At 37.2% G+C, this 22,834-nt stretch overlaps 1 protein-coding gene across 4 annotated transcripts in view; it reads left to right on the forward strand.

The window, feature by feature from the left end:
* Positions 1-22,834, forward strand: part of LRP6 (LDL receptor related protein 6) — a 178,359-nt gene that overhangs the window by 91,866 nt on the left and 63,659 nt on the right. For all 4 annotated transcript variants that reach the window (XM_019961541.2, XM_019961542.2, XM_070790068.1 and 1 more), the window contains 4 exons: positions 6,043-6,239; positions 7,940-8,071; positions 11,011-11,407; positions 12,476-12,647. In XM_019961541.2, the coding sequence (XP_019817100.2) occupies positions 6,043-6,239; positions 7,940-8,071; positions 11,011-11,407; positions 12,476-12,647 (898 nt within the window). The remainder of the gene's footprint in view (positions 1-6,042; positions 6,240-7,939; positions 8,072-11,010; positions 11,408-12,475; positions 12,648-22,834) is intronic.

The following is a 22,834-nucleotide window of genomic DNA, read 5'->3' on the forward strand; positions in this document are numbered from 1 at the left end:
AAACCAGTGTTCCATGCCTTGACCTTTGGAAGTCGCTTGTATTTGTGTACATACATGTACACTTTATACATGTGCACCTAATCAAGGAATGGGAAGATACACTTTGTATTTCTATTTCCAGTTTTTTTCTAGTGAACATACATGTACTCTTTATGTAATCAGGAGAAAATGATGATTTTGGAGAAAGTAATGCCAGATTTTGCCAGTGTGGTTTAGGTTCCTTTATGCTTCTCTTTTGCCTCTATTCCAGAAGATAAATTATTAACTTTCCTTCAATCTGTTTTGCCTATAATCTTCTTGAATATAGTTGAGTTTGGTCTTCCTTCACGTGAGGCTCAGTTGAATATTTAAGACACTATTCAAGTGAATTGCCCACTGTTAAATTCGTTTATTTCTCTTACTGTTGAGCTGTAAGAATTTTATGTATTCTAGATATGAGTTCTTCATTGGATATATTACTTAGAAATAAAAGTTCAATCTATTAGCTTTTCTTGGTTGTTGTTATAAGTGTTTTTGAGGTACTAAGAAATCTTTGCTTAAACCAAAGTCACAAGGATTGATGCTTTTCTAAGAGTTTTATTGTTTTAATTCCTAACATTTAGATCTGTGATCCACTTTATGTATGATGTCTTACACTCTTTTATTCACTTCCGAATATTTGGTTATTTTTTATGGTGTTATGAACAAGTTATTTAATAAATTTCAATTTTGCCGTTTTTCTCAGCACCATTTATTAAAGAAACTGCTTTTTCTTCATTGGCTGTTCTTGGTTCCCTTGCTAAATATTAGTTGGCTGTATCACTTTTTGTATTTTTCACTGCTAGTCTGTAGAAATTTATTTCTATATATTAATCTTGTATGCTGTAACCTTGTCGAATTAAGTACGTCTGAGGCTTTTTTTTCTTTTAAATTCTTCAGTGTTCTCTGCATACAGAATCATGTCATCTGTGAATAATGACAGTTTTATTTCTTCCCTTCCCATCTGGTTGCCTTTAGTCTTATTTCATAATACTCACTAGACCCTCTGCTGAATAGAAGACATTCTTGCTTTGTTCCTGACCTTTGGGGGAAAGCAGTGATTTTTTTTTTTTTTTTTTGGCCATTGAACAGGATCTTAGAGAATATACTTTGTATGATTTCAGTCTTTTAAAATTAATTGATACTTGTCCTAATATTCAGAGTTCCATATCCTTGATGATTTTCTGTCTAGTTGTCCTACCTATTAATGAGAATAGGATTTTGAGATCTCAGACTGTTACTGTTTTGTTTTTTCCTTCAGTTCTGTCAGGTTTTGCTTTGTTTGGGGCTGTTTTTACTTGTGTATGTTTATAATCGCTATATCTTCTTGATGATTTGACTGCCATTATAAAACGTGCTGCTTTATCTCTAGTAATATTTTTTTGTCTGAAAGTATGTTTTGTCTGATAGACCACTTCATCTCACTTATGGTTACTGTTGGCTTTCAGTAAATTTGGGTCTTTGGGTATGTGTGCCTCTTGTAGACAGCATACAGTTGAATCTTGTTTAGTTTTACCCAGTTTAACACCCTTTGCCTTTTATATACATATATGCACACACACACAATATGTATAATAATACGTAAGATGTTTTCTTTAACATCTTGCAGAAAAACCCAAATGAACTTTTTAGTCAACCCAGTATGTTAATTATTTCTTAATAAAACAGAAAAAAATCACGAAAAAAGAAAAAATTCTTTATTTTCACCAGCTGTTTCTATTTCCTTATCGGTTCTGTTTATTCACTCTTGTGTTATTTCTAGTTGATAATTCATTGAAGTGACTTCTGACACTTTCGTTAGTTCTTTCACCTCAGTTTGAGGTTTTAAATTTTAAATTTTTGTTGTTCTTTTATCACTAGTATACTACTTTAAAGCATTTAAAGTATTTTGTAATAGGTTGTGAACTATTTGCTCTAGAGCCAGTTTTTCTGGCATATTTGTATTGTCCTTAGGGATGTTATTTTCTTTATTCTTTTTTGTTTTTAATATTAACTTTTTATTTCTTTGGCCACATCTGTGGCCTGTGGGATGTCAGTTCCCTGACCAGGGATTGAACCTGTGCCCCCTCCATTGGATGTACAGAGTCTTAACCACTGGGCCTCCAGGGAAGTGCCTTTAAAACTAACTTTTAAAATGGGGCTTGATCTTAATATATTTTTATATTTTCACATGAAATTGTTTTTCTGGAACTTGTTGAAGAAGGCAGAGTTTATCATAACTTCATTCACTTTACAGAAGTCTTGAGTGTGTGTGTTTGAAAAGTTGGCAGCTTGCTTGTGCAAACTCCTAGCTCTGTTTCCTTCTGCCAGTTTTTTCTGCACCTTATTTTCCATTATTTCTCTTGCACTGTCATCCTCACTTTCTTTCTGTTCCCTGTAGGTCGGATTGGGCCTTTGTCTGGAAGGGAGCTCTGTTGGGCCAGTGAGAGAGTTCCTTGTTAGTATGCCAGTCCCTTCCGTACCATCCATCCAGTCTTTGTATTCACTCACTCTCCAAGTGGCCAGAACCATTCCTTGTCAGCTGCTGCTCTCAGATTGGTTTGTGAAGCTTTCCATTGCTATCTGTTGTGTGTTCTCCTGGGCCTGGATCTGCCAAATGCCCTATTTTTTTCCTTCTGATTCCTCCTGCAGAAGTGCTGATGCTAATCAGATCTTACAGCTGTTGGTAGTTTTCCTTTCTGTGTCTAGGGTTTTGAAGTAATACCTTCTTACCTGTCTTGGTTGTAAGTGTTGTCCATGAGGTTTTGATTTTCCTTCCTAGTTGTTCTGTTTTCCTGTGAAAGACTTGTAGAGATTTTTTTCAAACACTGTATACTGCTACCACTGTTGTCATATTTTTAGGTGTTAAGAAAACCTCACTGTGATGTGGAGAAACTCTTCTAAGGTTAGGTTCAGATGTCAGAATTTATCATAGTAGTACTTTGATGTGATTAAGTAGATTTGTTTCCTACACAGATGGGGAGTTCTGAGTCAGGGGCAGAGGACAACTTTCTGGGAGGAGGTCCAGAAACAGAAAGTGAATACAAGTGCACAGGTGTTTTATAAAGGGTAAGTCTGGTTGGTGCAGAATTTGAAAGAGGCACCTGTCAGCCGTAGAATCTGAAATAGACAGCAAGTGCACACCTGTACTTGGGATACTGGCGAGAATGAGCTCGTAAGAAAATGATGGGCAGGTGGAGGAGGTGATGCTTAGAGGTTGCCAGCACTAAAGCATAACATCACTTGGGGTTTTGGTTTCTTTCTTTTGGTACCCATTGTAGTGATCCACTTTTTAATTCCTGTTATAGTTGAGGCATACTACTGAAGAACTGGGCTTCAATCTTGCCTGCCACATTTGTTCTCACTATCCATGATCAACTCCTTCTTTTCACTTGAGTTTCCAGGGGAGTAGTCCCAACCAGAGAGAAGACAGGTGAAGACAGTGTACACTAATCTGTACTTTGAGGAACAGATCACCATTGGCTAGACAAATTACCAAAGAATATGACAATGAGTGATAGCCATCTTAGCTGTGCTTTTTGTTAATTTCATATTTCATTTAAAATGTTTCATTTTATCAGGCATTCACTGAGTATGTAATAATACTAATGAATCTAACTAATTCATACATACTGTATTGTGTGAGATCCTGGGAATATAAATAAGCCAAAGTCTAGTATTTACTTGACTCTAGTAAGCTTTTTATTGACTAGCACATGAAATGTTTACTAAACTTGTAAAATATTATCCCTGAATCAGAAATACTAAAATACTGAAAACAGACATCCTAAAGTTGAGGAGCCATTTATGAAATGTTTATTAAGTACCAAGCATAATGCCTAAATGCTTTTTCATATATTATGATTTAATCTTCACAGTAACTCAGGTTAGATTATCATCTTTTAATAACAGGTGAGGAAAACAGAATTTGTGGAAATAAGTTATTGTAATTGCAGGGGGACATTTGAACTCAGTTCTGTCTCATTTCTTGTTGTTCGGTTGCCAGGTCAAGTCCAACTCTTTACAACTCAGCAGACTGCAGCACGCCAGGCTCATTTCTTATCAGTACATCAATGCTTTCAGTCAGGTTGTAAAATGCGTATATCTTTTAGAGAGGGATTTTGGCTATTGCTATCTGTTAATTCTTCTGTGTTAAGCTTATTAGAGTGAATTTTAACTTTTTATTTAATAATATACAAAGGACTTAGACTTTTTTTCCTCCCCAAAGTCTTTCAAAGAACTGATAATGTAATTTCTAATACTTTAAGATGTCTAATGAAAGCCTAAGTAATTTCATCTTTAGTATTACTTATATTTCTCAATCATGTTACTTTACTTTCTTGGCAGCTGTTTATGTTTTACCATAATGAATTTTGGGATACTTAAGTGTAAAATATGCTGCTGCTGCTAAGTCACTTTAGTCGTGTCCGACTCTGTGCGACCCCGTAGACGGCAGCCCACCAGGCTTCCCCGTCCCTGGGATTCTCCAGGCAAGAACACTGGAGTGGGTTGCCATTTCCTTCTCCAATGCATGAAAGTGAAAAGTCAAAGTGAAGTCACTCAGTCCTGTCTGACTCTTAGCGACCCCATGGACTGCAGCCTACCAGGCTCCTCCGTCCATGGGATTTTCCAGGCAAGAGTACTGGAGTGGGGTGCAAGCCTATTTAAATTTGAACTTGAACTATGGTATCACTCACATAGTAACAATCGTAAATGTTATAAAGCTGTTCATTTAAAAAGTGAAAGAAAGTCCACTTCAGAAGTAGACATCGTGACATTGTGACAGTTGTTATTGGGAAATGAGAGAGAAAGTAATATGCTAGGGAAGTGAGAGTTAAGAAAAGTGAGAGGAGAAAATTGTGGTGATGGGTGGCATAGTTGTGAGGTTTTAAAATAGAAAGTTTGTGAAACTAGTCATTCTAATCTTGAATTCAGTTATTGAAAAATCTGGCTCAAATTTTAAACACTTTAGGCTAGAATCATTCCGTGTAATTCTGCTTAGATGAAAATGATCTTACTGCTCTTTAATTTAGTATAGGTGGTCTGTTAGGTATTAGAAATCATCAGATAACCTTACGGACCGAAAAGTTGGATTGTCTTTGAGTGTGTTATCCTTTATTTCTCTTTAATTGCTTACATTTTCCTCTTTCTCTCCTCGCTGAGTGATTTATGAAAATATTAAGATTTGGTATTACGAAAATATCAAAGCATTTATTTTCTTAATTTATTACTGTGGCTTAAATGTGATTTATTCATTATTCAAGAATTTTCTTATTTACATAACTCTCCGTGAGACTGCACAGTTCTGTGTCTTGAGTACTGGTCAGGCTGTCTACCTCTCCTTCCATATAGTTAGGATTGCTTATGAATTTGGGGATCTGCTTTGTCTCTTGAACACATTCAGCCAGTGGTTGGGCTTCCTCTTTGCCCCTTGGCTTGTGGGGATGAAGTAACCATACAGCAGAAAGCCAGCTAAGATGATCATTTGCTGCAGCTAATCTGGGCTTTGCAGAGAGAACTCTCCCAGAATGCCTTTCTAGCCTCATGTGCATGTTTTTACTCTTCACTTATGAAAGCCATAAAAAGTGACCGAAGAAATAGGCTCAGATTATTTGTTCTTCCACATCAAGAAGGGAGAAACTTACTGCTAATTAAAACTACTTCCCAGTGACTTCTTCAAACCCTGGGATTTTTCATGTTGCTGGCCTTCCTCCTTCTGATGACATGAATCATGTGGGAGGGTGAGAGATGGGAACCGACAGCAGTGTTGGTACGTTAGCTCTCACTCGTCTGCTTGCAGTGCGCCTGGCGCCCGGTGCCAAGCTAGAAACCGTTCTTGATTGGGGAATTTGCACACCATGAACTCAAATAAATTTGAATTTACTCTGTGACTATTTTTCATAGGTATATTTGACCTTAAGGTACATGTTATCCAGGATTTGTATGTGTTAATGTGGACTACAAGACCATTTCAGTGGGAGCAATAAAGTTTAGATTAAAAAAGAAAATTTAGAAATGTTTGCGCTTTTCTTTTTGGGTTACTAGGCAGGCGGTGGTTAAAGGTTCCCTTCCACATCCTTTTGCCCTGACGTTATTTGAGGACACATTGTACTGGACTGACTGGAATACACATTCCATTTTGGCTTGCAACAAGTACACTGGCGAGGGTCTGCGTGAAATCCATTCTAACATCTTCTCTCCCATGGATATACATGTCTTCAGCCAACAGAGGCAGCCAAATGGTAAGTGATCTTGATTTTTAAATTGCAAGTTGGAATAGCTTTGTAGCCCTCTGATGTCTGGCTTTAGTGAGGGGGCAAGAGGAGAGAGGATGTATTCAGAGTGGGAAGGAATAAAAAATTGGGAAAATGTCAAAATTCAAGGTAGACAATAGTCTAAACCATTTGTAGCTTAGTATCTATCGCTGCAGACCACCTCAGCCCTTTGTTTTAGTCTGGGGTTATGAAGGTAAAGAAGAGAGAGGAAAAAAAAAATTGAGATAGCTCATGTATTAAGATTCTGTGTAAATACATTTTGTATTCATATTATTTCTCACTAATGAGTGATTTCGTCCATTGTATGTTTAGAAACAGACACTTTCCTTGAATGGAAACCTCTTAATTATTAATTAATGTAATTATTAATGTAACTGGTTCATTTAAGTACCTCAGGTTGCTTCAGTAAAGTACTTGCTTATCCCTTTTCTGTGTATATCTCCCCCTCCTTTTTCTTCTGTTTCTGGTCACCCTTTATAATGATTTGGACTGTGACTGCTGACAACAGTTTCTTGCAAGAGAATGTTAAGTGTTTGGCACTTGTGTGTAAATAAATGTCTGACATGTGTCTGAGTGTATTTCAGATTGTATTCCAGAGCCAAAAATGCAGGGCTTTTGGATTATGCATTACTTTGTATTAGCTCTTTCCATTTAAGGGGAGATAGTCAAATATTGAATGTGTCATATTGGAATCCAGTGATCATGAGTTCATAAAAATGTTTTAAAATGTTTGTGTTAATCTTTTGTAAAAAAAAAAAAAAGAATGTTAGTCACTTGTATAAATGTCTTATTCTCATTGTTGGCTTTTTAATGGCACTGTTGATCCTTTATGTTTTACTTGTTTGAGAATTTGCAATTATCTGTGATACTGCCTTTTTCATATTTTTTGTTTCCATGTTGATTTTTCTCTGAATATTGTTTAAATTCATCCTTTTCTATTGTTTCTTCAGATTTTCTAATTAATCTCTGGTTCTAAGTTTCCCCTTTTAAAATCCATAATGCTTACCTTTTCCATGTAAATCTTTTCCACAGTGTGGCTTTTCTTGACTCTCCGTGCCTCCACCACAGACATTCCCTTCTCTGTGCTCATTCAGCTTTTATTGTTGTTAGTCAAATCTTAACTTCAGTTACTCTGATCACCTTCCTATTTCACACAGTGTACAGCCTCCAAGCTTTCATTCGTGTGGTTTTACCACACTTAAATGTCCTCCTGTCTGTCCTTCCTGTCTTTCAAGGCTTCTGCCATGCCTGTATCTACTATGAAGCTTTTCTTCAGTTCTCCAATCTGTTAGTGCTTTATTTCCCATTGACTCTATACTTACTTACAGTCTGAATGTGCAAGATCTCAATTTCGTTGTTGTGTAGTATTTTCCATTATTACTGTTCATGAATTTTGGCTTACTGGCTAGATTGCAAGCTCTTTTGGGGCAGGGACAGCCTGCTTTACTTCTTGTGTATTCCTCTTTGGATACAGAATGCTAAGTAGATTTTTCACTGTTTAATTCCCTTCCTTGCAGATGGTCTGGTCGTCAAGCACCCAGATGACATTTGGTAATAATTTGGTTTATCAGAGGTGCTTATGTTATGGTCGTTAACCTTTGTGTACCTAGAGTGGGGGAGGTCATCCATAATCATTGGTATTAATCAGTGTGATTTATATTTGACAGCTACAAATCCATGTGGAATTGATAATGGTGGTTGTTCCCACTTGTGTTTGATGTCTCCAGTCAAGCCTTTTTATCAGTGTGCTTGCCCAACTGGGGTCACACTCCTGGAGAACGGAAAAACCTGCAAAGATGGTAAGAAGTTGGTTGCCAAGAAGGAAGAATTTTAGATAGCAGTTGGGATTCTATATGGTTATTTTATTTCTCTATAATAAGCTCTGTAAGTTACAGTGCTTTGGGAGACTAGTCACTTAATCCCTCAGTCTTCACAGTTGCCTATGTAATAGGAGTGTTTTGCATTTTATGGCATCTCTTGAATGTTGTTTTATAAATTATTTTAGTATTTTAGCTGAATTTTTAACATGCAGTTTTTGGGGGAAAAAATAGGTGCCATTTCTCTTCTTTGTTAGATCTCAGTCATGAATATCACAGTTGCTTCTTGTGGAAATGAATATTCTCATAAAGAATATATTTTTAACAAGTAACATTTGTAAATAACCTTTGCAAGGAAAAGATGTATATTATACAACTTTTAATTATAAAGACTATCATGGGATAGATACATTTTCTGAAAAATGATTGAATGATATTTTTAATTGCCTTTTAACAATAGAGAAGTGCCTTCAGAAGAAGAAAAGAATTCATTATTGTTCTGCTCAAAGCAGCCTGTTGCTGTACTTAACCACCACACTGCCTCTTCTCCTTGCTCTCAGTTCCCTGTAGAGAGGGCATGTTGGAGAAATGTTCTGATTTAGGACATTTCAAGGTCCTTCTGGTTTGGGAGAATGCCAGTTCTCTTTTTCTTCTTAAAGAGAATGTTGTTCTTCATTCTTAACCCTATGGATCACCATCTGGTTCTCTAGCCACAAGACCTGGTAAGAAAATTGTATGTAGCAGTGGCTTCTTTATCTAACTCTGAAAAGTAGAAGCCTTTATTTAGGAGTCGGTTAGAGTTCCTTGCCTGGAGAATCCCAGGGACATGGGCTTCCATCTATGGGGTCGCACAGGGTCGGACACGACTGAAGCGACTTAGCAGCAGCAGCAGTAGAGTTTCTGGCAAGGGGATCAGGGAGTCAGAGAGATGGGATTGAGTTGGTATACAGGGTATTTGTCATGACTTGGCATTGATAAATTATCCTCCTGGTCAGAGGTGAAACTGGCTGATTCTTGTGACACGTTTCCATGGCAAACAATAATCTGGTTTCAATTTAAAACAAAAGGTTTATGTAATGTTGCTTTTTTGTTAAAAAATGTAGACTTTAAAATAGTGGATTTATTTTAGCCATAGTGGTCTGTTTACAGCCTTAGAGCAGTGCAAATGTACCTGTTTAATGAGCATCTTAATTTCAGATATACATTTGGCATGTAGTAGCCTTAAGTTTGGAGAAGGCAATGGCACCCTACTCCAGTACTCTTTCCTGGAAAATCCCATGGACAGAGGAGCCTGGTGGGCTGCAATCCATGGGGTCGCTAAGAGTCAGACACGACTTCACTTTGACTTTTCACTTTCATGCATTGGAGAAGGAAATGGCAACCCACTCCAGTGTTCTTGCTTGGAGAATCCCAGGGATGGGGGAGCCTGGTGGGCTGCTGTCTATGGGGTCGCACAGAGTCGGACACGACTGAAGAGACTTAGCAGCAGCAGCAGCCTTAAGTTAACTATTTTGTTTTGATCCCCTTGCCAAATTAACAGCTTCACTTTCTAAGACTTCTTTGTTTGAAGAGTTTATGGCTGGCTCCTTTTAGTAGTTAGCGGAGGCAGTGAATTTTATAAAGTTATTCCTACTTGGTGTCCACTGTGGCATTTAGGGCTATATTCTCTCCAAGGTAGGGTTTATTTATAATTAATCCATGAGTCAAAAAGCTGATGCTGAGAGCTTCTTCTCTCCTTAATTTTTTCTACTATAATTCCAGATTAATGCTTGAAGTTTAATATCAGTATTTTCTTTCAGACTCATTTCTTTGTTTGGGAATCGTTTTCCAGATGTCAACTTGCTTGCTGTCTTTTTGTTAGCTTTTATATAATGTTAGATGATTTTTTGCTAGTGGTTGACTTGAGCATTTAAAATCAAAACAAACAAGATTGAGGTAATGTTCTCATTCTGAGCTGTATTTTTATTGATTGCTGCTTTGGTTTTAAAACACTTCATAAATAAATCTGTTTTTAAAAACTCAGTGAAATAAAAATTAAAGAGTTTATTAGAAAATAATGTATTAGCTAGTATTTATTGAGTACTTTTGTATTTGGTACATTTTTGAGTTTTATATTTATTTCCTCTAAGTCTCTCAGCAACCCTATGAGATACCGATGAAGATATCAGGCTTAGAGAGATGAGGTGTTTTGCCTGACTTTGTATAACTGCTTGAATCAGTTCTGTTAAACGCACAGGTCTCACCTTGAACCACTGGGTCACATTTATTTGGTTACCTCCCCTCACATTCCCTCTCTCTTCTGCTACTGTTTGCTCCTCCATAGCCTCTTTTGTCCTTAGTTCTGTCAGACATTGCCCTATAGTTCTTTTTGTTAAAACAACTTTACTGAGGTAATTTACATATCATAAAATTCAGCCTTTTCAAGTGTATAATTCAGTGATTTTTAGTCAATTTACAGAGTTGTGCAATCATCACAATCCATCCAATTTTAGAACATTCTCATTAATAACAAAAGATCCTTGTCCTGGATTCCTTACCTTTTTAAACATCTTTCTTGAACAAAGGACATATATCCTATACTTCCTCTAATATTTAGCTACTTAGCTTCTTAGTCATTACTTAGTTATATTCATTTGACCTTTAAGTGGCTGTTCTTAATTCCAGGGGCTATGTAATGAATGAAGCCAGAGAGAGAATCAGACGTTGTTTTGGAGAGTTCAGCCATTACAGAGCATGACCTCTTAGTCCAGCTCTTCCTGTTTTACTGCATTACTTTCTATTCTACCCAAAATAGACCCTAGTATCCTTTTATACTCATTGCTTTTCAGTTCCTGAAAAAGTTCTGCATTCTTTATTTAGAGATTAAATTTGGCCTGTGGGTTTCCATTTTTTCTTCATTGTTTTTCCCTTTGTTGTTCTAGGTGCCACTGAATTACTGCTTCTAGCCCGAAGGACAGACTTGAGACGCATTTCTTTGGATACACCAGATTTCACTGACATTGTTCTACAGTTAGAAGACATCCGCCATGCCATTGCCATAGATTATGATCCCGTGGAAGGCTATATCTACTGGACTGATGATGAAGTGAGGGCCATACGCCGCTCCTTCATAGATGGATCTGGCAGTCAGTTTGTGGTCACTGCCCAAATTGCCCATCCTGATGGTATTGCTGTTGATTGGGTTGCCCGAAATCTTTATTGGACAGACACTGGCACTGATCGGATAGAAGTGACAAGGCTCAACGGGACCATGAGGAAGATCTTGATTTCAGAGGACTTAGAGGAACCCCGGGCTATTGTGCTAGATCCCATGGTTGGGTAAGAGGCTCTACTGACAGAAAATTTTGCCAGGGGTTTCTATTTCCGCAGGTACCCAAAACATTGACAAAAACAACATGAAGTATATGTTGCTTTCCAATAAATAGTTCTTTAATGACTGTGCATTTTTAGAATACAGTGATTGGAATAAAACCTCAAGTTAATGAATTGCTAGTTTTTTCCCCTGAATGTTTTTAATACGTTTTCTTTCTAAATTAAGTCCATACTTGCTGACTTTGGGTGTTGGCTGCAGATTTTGCCAAGGTTGTATCATGACCATGAAAAATATGGAGAGAAATTGTTTTCAGAACTCTTTCTCTTCCTCTAGAAAATTTAATTTCATCTCATTTTCAGTACTTCTAGGATGATTTGGTAAAGAATATGTTTCTTTTTAAATGTCCCTAAATATATGAATGGCCTGATTTCTAAAACTTGGTCAGGATGTGCAGCTATACGCCTGGTCTGTCTTCCTTTTTTTTTTTTTTTTTTTTTTTTTGGCTATTACACCCTGACCATGATCCATGGAAACACAGCTTTCTACATACTCATCAACGTTATTTGTTAATGTGAGATTCATCCTGAGGGTGAACATAATGACAGATTATTACACTTCAGTGCATGCCAATGCCTTTGAGCCCCTTAAACTTTCAGGAGCCACAAGAATCAGTGCTACGAGAAGAGTTAGTTATTTGGGGAAATTGGTTTTCCATCTGAATATTACTACTGGGATAACCTTTTTTTTTGTCAGAGATAATAAGCTAGCAAGAGAGAGAAGATTGTTCCTGGTAAGGAACACAAAAAAACCTAAACATAGAATCTCATTATTGGAAGGCATTTTTCATTATCAGTCCTAGAAAACACTGTTTGATCTGAAAAAATTTTTTACAAGCTTAGACACTGCAATTATAAATGTCTTAAACAGACTCTTTGTATGTTTTAAATCTTGTTTTTCCTTCTGTAGATGTTAACTGGTAACCAATGTACAAAAGGGTTGGATCTCACCTTCAGGATATCTGAAATTTACAGTTTATTGTCCGTTTTTAGCTCATACTCTGTATACTTCTGTAGGTACATGTATTGGACTGACTGGGGAGAAATCCCGAAAATTGAGCGAGCAGCTTTGGATGGTTCTGATCGAGTAGTGTTGGTTAACACTTCTCTTGGTTGGCCAAATGGTTTAGCCTTGGATTATGATGAAGGCAAAATATACTGGGGAGATGCCAAAACAGACAAAATTGAGGTTTGTTTCTTGCTTTTTCACTTTAAAACCACTTTTATAAGGGTTTTTGAGTTGATGGTGATCTGATGCAGATATTCTTGTCTCTTCACTGGGTTGCCAGAGGTGTCTTATATTTTAATCAACCTTTAGGATTATAGGAATTAACATCTTTTCTTCCAACTCACCAGAAGATTTCTGAGTTAAATTTACATGAGAAATAGGTGTTCATCTATTTCTAGTCTAAAAAGCTTATGTGAATGATTTTTCTCATTATGGGTAAAACCACTGCCTGAATTTCCTAGGGGTAGTTTGCGCAAATCAGATGTTAAATAGGCTTGATACTGGAAGAGCTGGTAGTCATTGTCAGGAAAACAAAGCATACTCTTTGTTGGTGTTGGGGAAGTTTGTGGTATATATTAACTATTAAGATGGTTACATGCAAACTGTTTTTAAATTGATTTATGAGCTATGTGGGAGAAAAATTAATTAGCCACGGCTTGAGGGAAAATATTTAACAAATCATAGAACTACGTTGGGGCAGTCAGAATAGAATTATGGTGGAAACAGCCACTATATGTGAGTATTTTATTACTTTGTTTTGTAAAGGGTGAAAATCCCTGATAATGAATGTGAAGTCTGAATTCTACAACTTTAAATTGGGCTCTGCTAGAGGTCTTGTGGGTCACATACTTAAAACAGAGTTTTGATCACAGTGTTTCTTTGGAGAACACATGATTTCATATAAGGTGTAGGTTTGAATGGCTCTTCAAAGCCACGGCACGCATCTCGTAATAGATAATTTGGGCTATAGAGCAGTTACTTTAGAAAGGTAATTCTTGGGAGTGACAGGGACTCTCAGGGAATAATGAGATAAAGGGCCTTCGTTTCAGGTTGGAATCTTGGAATAGGAAAAAAAACCCATTCCACTGGGCTTAAGTCCTGAAAACCATCTTCTGCTCTTGCAGCTGGTTTCCATTAATAGAAAACTTCACAAAGACTTGACTATACAAAAGTCTTCCCTGTTGTTAGTGTTTCACTGCCCTCACCCCCTCTAAATCCATGTTAGTGTTGAAATTTTTAGCAGCTGGAGTGCAGTGCTGCTGAGACAGAGGTTGTGAGTTTACTTTTCAGACAGGCCATGAGCATCATTGGGGTACAGATTATACACCATTCCCCTCCAGTTCACGAATTGCGAATTGTTGATCCACCCTGGACTCTCCATGAGTGTATATGTGTTACTACTCTTAGAAAAACAGTTTTGGCCCATGTGTCCCAGAGGACTGTGTGTACATAAGGCAGGAGCACATAGTTTACATCAGAGAAGAGAACGTGATTTTTTATTTCATAGGGATTTTAAAAATTCCCTATTTGATCTTATCTTTCTTAGCTTATTATGACTGTTTCAGTTCAGTTAGTTCAGTCGCTCAGTCGTGTCTGACTCTTTGCGACCCCATGAATCACAGCATGCCAGGCCTCCCTGTCCATCACCAACTCCCGGAGTTCACTCAGACTCACGTCCATCGAGTCAGTGATGCCATCCAGCCATCTCATCCTCTGTCATCCCCTTCTCCTCCTGCCCCCAATCCCTCCCAGCATCAGAGTCTTTCCCATTGAGTCAACTCTTCGCATGAGGTGGCCAAAGTACTGGAGTTTCAGCTTTAGCATCATTCCTTCCAAAGAAATCCCAGGGCTGATCTCCTTCAGGATGGACTGGTTGGGTCTCCTTGCAGTCCAAGGGACTCTCAAGAGTCTTCTCCAACACCACAGTTCAAAAGCATCAATTCTTCGGCGCTCAGCCTTCTTTACAGTCCAACTCTCACATCCATACATGACCACAGGAAAAACCATAGCCTTGACTAGGTGGACCTTTGTTGGCAAAGTAATGTCTGCTTTTGAATATGCTGTCTAGGCTATGTTAGGTCACTTTATTTAGAGAAATTTATTTGAAATCACAAGAAGTCAAGAGATTCAGGTAGAAAAATGGGAATTTATGGAGGTTCTGAATGACAGTGTTTAAGAGTAAAAATGCATACATATCATATAACAATATAGAATATTTTACAGGATTTATTTTCTTATTTTGTGGGAAGTGCAGTAGGTCTAAAAATTAGGGTTAATTTTGGCCTCTTGAGCTGTGTATATGTATTAATATATGTGATGTCATTTGCTTTCTCACTTCCTTTTTCTTCCTTGAGTTGTACCATCATCCTTAAACTTTCCTTTCAGATCTGCTTCTCTTCTTCCAGGTTTCAGTCAGTTCAGTTCAGTTGTTCAATTGTGTCAGACTCTTTGTGAAACCCCATGGACTGCAACACTCCAGGCCTCCCTGTTCATCACCATCTCCCAGAGTTTACTCAAACTCATGTCTGTTGAGTCAGTGATGCCGACCAACCATCTCATCCTCTGTCGTCCCCTTCTCCTCCTGCCCCCAGGCCCTCCCAGCATCAGGGTCTTTTCCAATGAGTCAGCTTTTCGCATGAGGTGGCCACAGTATTGGAGTTTCAGCCTCAGCATCAGTCCTTCCAGTGAACACCCAGGAGTGATCTCCTTTAGGATGGACTGGTTGGATCTCCTTGCAGTCCAAGGGACTCTCAAGAGTCTTCTCCAACACCACAGTTCAAAACCATCAATTCTTTGGCAGTCAGCTTTCTTCCAGGTTTATTGGAACACAACTGCTATTTGTTCTTTGTTCTCTTTTTGACAGATTGTTCAGGGTTGGTGATACATCTGCTTCTACCAAATCATACACACAAAGACCTCCCCTTGTTTTTTCCCCTGGAGATTCTGATGAAGTTTCCCTAATTGAGCATTCAATGCATTTGTAATTTTAATTACAATTACAGTATAAAAAAAATTTTTTTTTTTTTTTTTTTTTACAGATGCATCTGGGAAATAGAGCTGATACTGTTATCTAAAACTGCTGGTATATGACAAACTAAGGAAAGAGCACAGCTGTCCATCTAAATCAGTTTTGCATAAGTGAGGAAGAAAAACTGTTAGGTTCCTACTCTGAGATAAGTAGTGATTATAGGAGCAGCTGTGACCCCAGCTTTTCATCTTGTCTTACTTGATAGTAGGTCGACTAAAACTTTTGGGAAGATACATAATTTTAAAAATGCTCTCTTTTCTTAGATTACTTGCTGGCTAGCAAGTAATCAACTTATCCTTAGTGCTCATCTGACCTAGTCTAGGTCACATGCTCCTTGCTAGTCCTCTTCTCTTTAGAAAGCTTCCCCTCTTCTTCTGTCATGCCTAAGAATGAAAGGTGCTTTTTCCTGGGAGTATAAGAAAATAGTAAATTACAGTGGTAGTGGCCCTGTTCTCTTCTGGAAGACTTCAAGTTTACCTGGGTTGTATGTTTCCAGTACATTTGGGAATTAAAAATAGGGGTTTGGTAAATGATCACGTAGCACTGTAAGGCATAGTAAGCTCTTGTGTTTTGCGTGGATCTTATGGGAAGAGCTCAAAATGTTCATTCATTTATGCTCTCTGCTCCCTCAGTGGAGATTACTTAGATCAGGTTCTCACTCACTTCTTTTGGTAAGTGGTGATGTAACCAGGTGCTGGATATGTTGGGGAGCTAAGTCTGAGGATTGGGGGAAACCAGAGAAAATTAATAGGGAGCTTTGGATTTCAGACTTCATTTCTGTTGTCCAGAGTTGCAAGAAAAAATAAATAGGTTTACCTGAGATTTATAACCAACTTCCGCAGAGAGCAATGCTGTATAGTGAAGTGCTAATGATGTCTTTTTTTTTCTTCCTTTCTTTTTTAAAAAAGACGATCATCGTATTGACTGGTGCTTTAAGAATGTTCCTGTGAGTGTATGTCTGATTTTCGTATTTGTGAACTGATAGGGACCACTTAACTGTAGGTGCTTGTTTATGTTTCTTCATTATGCTCAAATCATTTCATCACCTTTTACACACAGGCTTCTAGTTTACTTGTCTGCACTGGGGTCCCCTCTACCCTCCACTCAGGTGTTAGAATAATAAATACTGAAATACTTTCTGATAATAAATACTAAAGCATTAGCCAAAAAGGTTGTTTCTTTTTTCTGGTAGGTGACATTAAACAAGCCTTAATTTCTGTTTTGTAAGGCCTTACAGTAGGCAGAAGCACATTGTGTCTTAACAATATTCTCATGTTTCTTGATCCACCTAATGCCAAAAGCATTAAGCATTTGTTGCACTACTGGCCTGCAGTATTGCTTACCAATAGTGAAGACATATCAGAGAAAATTTATAAGTTTAAAATATTTATATAAAATTAAGAATATACTGTTAGCTTGTATTTTCTTGAGGATGATTTTTACATACCAGTTTAACTTGACATTACTAATGTGATTTCAATCACTGGTTTTATTGAAAATAATAATACTGTCATAGCGATTTTAGTATTAAAATCTCTGAGATTTTCTCATGATTTATTTTCTCAGTATATACTTGTTATTTTTTTTTCCCCTTTTTATTTCAGAGCTTATGCTGACAAATGCAGCAAGAGCTAGTGGAGATAAAGGTTTTTCTGATCTATGTCAAAGACATGTAGAATTTTTTTTCAAATCTCTTATTATAAATTTCGCTATTTTAGAGAATACAGCGTCCATAGATAGTTTCTCCAAAATCTAGTTATGCCTGGCACAATTCTGTTGGGAAAGAGAAACAGAGATTATTAGAACCTTGAGTACCAAGGAACTTTTGAATAAAGAGGGTATTATTGTGTAGGATGTGTACTGAAAACTTGGCCTTTGGTGAATGTTCTGTTTCATAGTCTTAAGCCTGAAATTGCAGGGCTACATTTTCCTCTCATGACAGCTTCCTCTATTTAATCAGTACTCTTATAAAGAAATTTGTTTCCCAAGTATTCAGATTTCTTTTTAAAGTAATTTCTTTGTCTGGCATCTTTAGCCTGAGTATTGTGAAAGTCTCTTGAAACACACAAGGACCATTTATGATGGTTTTCCTTATTGTTTGTTTCTTAGATTAATTGCTCCTTAAGAAATTATAATAATCTAATCATTATTGGGTTAATCATCTCATCTGTTGAGGTAAAGCTCTCCTGAGTATATGACAAGTACCAACAAGTTCTTCCTTTTAAATCTTTGCCAGTTTATAACACTGATCTGTAAAATTTATTTTACTTCTAGTTTTAGAAAAAGGTTCAAGATAATGAACTTAAATAATCTGAATCTTTGCCCATTCCTACTACTTTACCATAGTATATATGTATGTGAATATGTAGATTTTTTCCCCATGTATTCTCAACATTATACTGATAAATTCCACTGTTAGATTCCTTAGCTCAACACAACACCTGGATTTGGGGCCTGTATTCATAGAGTTGTAAACATGATCCTCTCCCATTATATTTCTTCTGTTTGGGATGTATCTTAATGATTATGTACATCTTTAAGCTTCTGTATGAAAATTACCTGTTTCATACCTATATGAAAGTTGATGTACATTTCTAACAACATTTTTAAACTTGTTTCTACAATCTGCAGTAGGCAGAGTAGTACATCATCCAATTATAAGCTCTGTCATCTCATTATCCACTCTACTTTGGCTCTAAAGTAATTATTGCACATATTTATGATGAGAGAAACTTGCTTGATGATAGATGTAATCATACTTTTCCTGAACTGCCGCAACAGACCCGTGAGTCTCACCAGGCAAGATGCATTTACCTCACTTTGGAGTTAGAATAATTTTATCTGTGTAAATTAGGATAATCTGATACACGTTGGTACTTAGAAAGCATTTTAGTGACCAAGTTTGAACTTGCACTTGTATCATTTTTTAAATATTATCGTATTACACGTTTTCATCTCATGTTTTGGTATTAAGCCGTTTAATATGTGGGGAGCTGTTTTTAGTTACCGTCTGATTATTTTGGCAAGTGCCTGTTTTGTCCCTTTGGTTTCTCTACCCCTGTAGTAGGAGTGCTGACTTTCAGTGTCCCACTTTCTTGAGAAGAGAGGTCAACCTCTTTACAATTTATAACAGTTTTTAGTTCTTATGGAGGTAATCTCTAGATCTTTATTGAATCCTTTTGTGATATTGGACCTAGTTCTCACATGATCTTGCCATTTACCTGGGTGACTATAGATAATTCACATAATTGCTGGTCTTTGTATTTTGACCATTGAGATCATTTGAAGCTGATGATATTGACGTTCCTTCCAGCTTTAACATTTTCTGGTGCTTTTTATACTAATTGCATATCATAGGGTAAGAACAAATAAAGCATTTTGCTTGGGAGAATTGCTAAGAAGGAATGTATATCACAGATGACATGACTTTTTTTTTTTCCTTAAAATTTTTCCTTATATACTGTGCCTGTAATTCCTCTCACCTAAGGAAAACTTGGCGTATTGGAGGTTCAGTATCTTTGTAACTCAGTTTTACTGATATTAACTTCTGGTAAGCTATTCATTTAGATTTTGCATTGACCTCTGTGCGGACTACTTCATTATTAACATGTGTGACGGGTTTAAATAAATGTTGAAAGCTGTTGTTTAAAGCTTGCCAAATATGTAGATGTTAATTGAGTCCATGTAAAACATTTTTCAGGCGGTTATTTCCCTGTAGCTTGGAAGCTATTATATATACTTTAAATGGGGTCATAGAGATTTTATTTTTATTGTTATTAGATTTGGAAAGGCTAAACAGTCATATAAATAGCAAGGACCACAATTTTGGGACTTCTTGGGAGGGAATTTGCAAAACATTGAACAGTGTTAACAATGACAAGCATTTTCACCTTAAGTTATCACCAGCTATTTAAGGAATTTGTGTAATAGTCATTCCTAAAGTTATCCATAATGAGCAAAGGATTCACCTTCAGTCTGTCCCGTCCCCCCCCCACTTTAAATGTAGTTTTCAGTTTTAAATGTTAAGAATGTTATAAAGCAGGCCCTGTTAATTTTTTGGTTGAACTCTGAGTTCCCAGACTCTTCATTCATTGTACTGTGATTGTTTTTTTGGTAGATATGATCTGAAATAATAATCTCAGGGAAGGAGTTAGAATCCCTTTTATTGTGCTGAGATTTTCAGTAGACTAGTGTTTTGTTATTTCATTTGTTATTTTGAACTTCTGAAATCTTCCAGGATTGTAGTTAGTAAGTAGGACTGAAATTAGAGGCTTTGCTATTAATCTAGCCCTTGCTCAGACTTATTTAGTTTTGTTGTTCATTCATTTTTGATTTTGGATTGATTTATGACTTGGTTTTTATGTCTGGTTGAGATTTATAATACTATTTTTGTGTTAGTTACAGTGTTGTTCTTAAAATATGGGGGAGAAAACCCCAAACTCTTCTGGGTTACAATGGATTTCATTAGTCTGCAGATAGTAAGGAAACGGTATTTCATGTGTTTTCAGAGTATCATTGTCTTTGGGGAAAAAAGCCTTGTTCAGACAGTTTAGATATTATCATCAGATGGTTTCTGGATACTTCCCTATACTCAAGCAAACATTTATTTTCTCTAACCCAGGTTTCGTTTCTTAAACTGGAGCAGTGCTTGGTGCTTTCTGATTAGCTTCTTTTATTTGCCAAAGGTCATAGAGCTTTCTACTTAGAAAGAAAACAATAGAATTCAGGTTTCCTGTACAATACTGTTTGTGTTGAGTTCTGCTGCCTGTTTGTTTTTGAAATAATTGCAGACTTCAACAAAAAATTGGCAAGAGTAGTAAAACTTTCACCCAGATTTGTTTTATATACTCAGAGAATAGTGATCACCAGGAAATGAATGCTTACACCATTTCCATTATTCCTATTATATTAATTGAAATTCTCTCATAAGGAAGAGGTTTCCCCTTTCCTATTTATTCAATTATTCATGTATATTTGTACATACATATTTCTATATATATGAGCCCATGGATGTTCAGTTTATTCCACAGGTTACATTCCATTGTCATCATTATGTTGTTGCAAAGATTATCCCAGAATTGGCAATAGGAGTACCATCAAGGTGATTCCATGTTCTTTTCACATGTGTCCTTTTTTTTTTTTTTTTAATTGTGGTGAAAAACACATAACATAAAAGCTACCACCTTAACCATTTTAAAACATACAGTGGTGCTAATTATATGTGCATTATTGTTCAAGATCTCTCGAACTTTCTTATCTTGCAAAACTGAATCTCCATTCCTATTGAACAACTCCTGGCAAACACCATTTTACTTTCTGATTCTCAGGATTTCATTACTTTAGATAACTCGTCTAAGTGGAATTACGCAGTTGGAAGGAAAGTTATGACCAACCTAGATAGCATATTAAAAAGCAGAGACATTACTTTGCCAACAAAGGTTCATCTAGTCAAGGCTACGGTTTTTCCAGTGGTTATGTATGGATGCAAGAGTTGGACTGTGAAGAAAGCTGAGCGCCAGAGAATTGATGCTTTTGAACTGTGGTGTTGGAGAAGACTCTTGAGAGTCCCTTGGACTGCAAGGAGACCCAACCAGTCCATTCTAAAGGAGATCAGCCCTGGGATTTCTTTGGAAGGAATGATGCTAAAGCTGAAACTCCAATACTTTGACCACCTCATGTGAGGAGTTGACTCAATGGAAAAGACTCTGATGCTGGGAGGGATTGGGGGCAGGAGGAAAAGGGGACGACAGAGGATGAGATGGCTGGATGGGATCACCGACTCAATGAACGTGAGTCTGAGTGAACTCCGGGAGTTGGTGGTGGACAGGGAGGCCTGGCGTGCTGCAGTTCGTGGGGTCGCAAAGAGTTGGACACAACTGAGCGACTGAACTGATTGATACCTTTTTGTGACTGGCTGTATCTCATGTAGCATAATGTCCGCAAGGTTCATCCATGTTTGTGTCATGTGATAGGATTCCCATCATTTTTTTAGGCTGAATAATATTCCATTTTATGCCTATACTACATTTTCTCTAACCATTCATCTTTTGATGGGCATTTAAGTTGGTTCCACCTCTGGGCTATTGTGAATAAGCATACCACAATAAATATGAGGTGCAGATACCTCTTTGGGATCGATCCCATTTTGCAATCTGTACCAGAAGTAGGACTTTAATTTTGTAAGGAGTCCCCATCATTTTAAACTCACTTTTTTGAAACAACAGTATAGTCCAGCTTTCTCTTATTTCCCGTGCCAAGAGGCCATGGTTCTTTTTAATGGCACCCCACTCCAGTACTCTTGCCTGGAAAATCCCATGGACGGAGGAGCCTGGTAGGCTCCAGTCAATGGGGTCGCTAAGAGTCGGGCACGACTGAGCAACTTCACTTTGACTTTTCACTTTTATGCATTGGAGAAGGAAATGGCAACCCACCCCAGTATTCTTGCCTGGAGAGTCCCAGGGACAGAGGAGCCTAGTGGGCTGCTGTCTGTGGGGTCGCACAGAGTCGGACACGACTGAAGTGACTTAGCAGTAGCAGTATTTAAAAGCCAGAATCTGGACATAAGGCATGCTCATTGGTACTGGAGTAATTTGCCTTAATTACTAAGACAATTTTTTTCCCTACTAAGACTCCAAATAGAGTGTACATAAGTTATTCTTGAGTGAGAGGAAAGGGATCAATTTTCACTTGTTAATATGCTGATGTTTCTCCCAGTAGGGTTTATTAAAGGCTCCAGGACAGTGAGGTTCTCAGAGGTGTCTCTGAAGCAGTTGAGTAAATTGACTAAGGTGGTCTTGGTTTTCATCTTAACAATACCTTCAGCTGAAAATCTGTTCTCCGTTTTATAGTTTTGCTGAGTAATTCTTGTTTTAGAATGCTCCGATCACAATAGCAATCTGTAGCTCTTGTCTGTAAAAGAGCATAGTAACTGCAAATGTTTGATATTCTAAGCATGACTCCTTCTAAAAATACTATAAAACTACCTAGTGCAAGTGTGACACTTTCTTTTTCCATATTGAAAATCACTTGTATTTACTCAGACTTAAAATGTCTTGAAGTAGGTTAAAGTCTTTAAATGCAGCACTGAATTTGTTCTTACTGCTCTCTTAAACAGATGCAGAATATCCCTCTGTTTCCCCTACTGGGTGCAAAGCGTTTCTCTTTACTTCTCACTCCAGTGAGACTCTGCGTGACTGAAATGTTATTGTCATCAATATATATTGTTTTCTGTTTTCAAAAATGCCATTTCTGTGAAATTATACTTTATACCCTATGGAGTGTATGAATCAACCCCAATGATACCTATTTGTCATATATATATAATTATATATTAATATAT

This window comes from Bos indicus, chromosome 5, assembly GCF_029378745.1.
Source record: "Bos indicus isolate NIAB-ARS_2022 breed Sahiwal x Tharparkar chromosome 5, NIAB-ARS_B.indTharparkar_mat_pri_1.0, whole genome shotgun sequence".
Classification (NCBI taxonomy): domain Eukaryota; kingdom Metazoa; phylum Chordata; class Mammalia; order Artiodactyla; family Bovidae; genus Bos; species Bos indicus.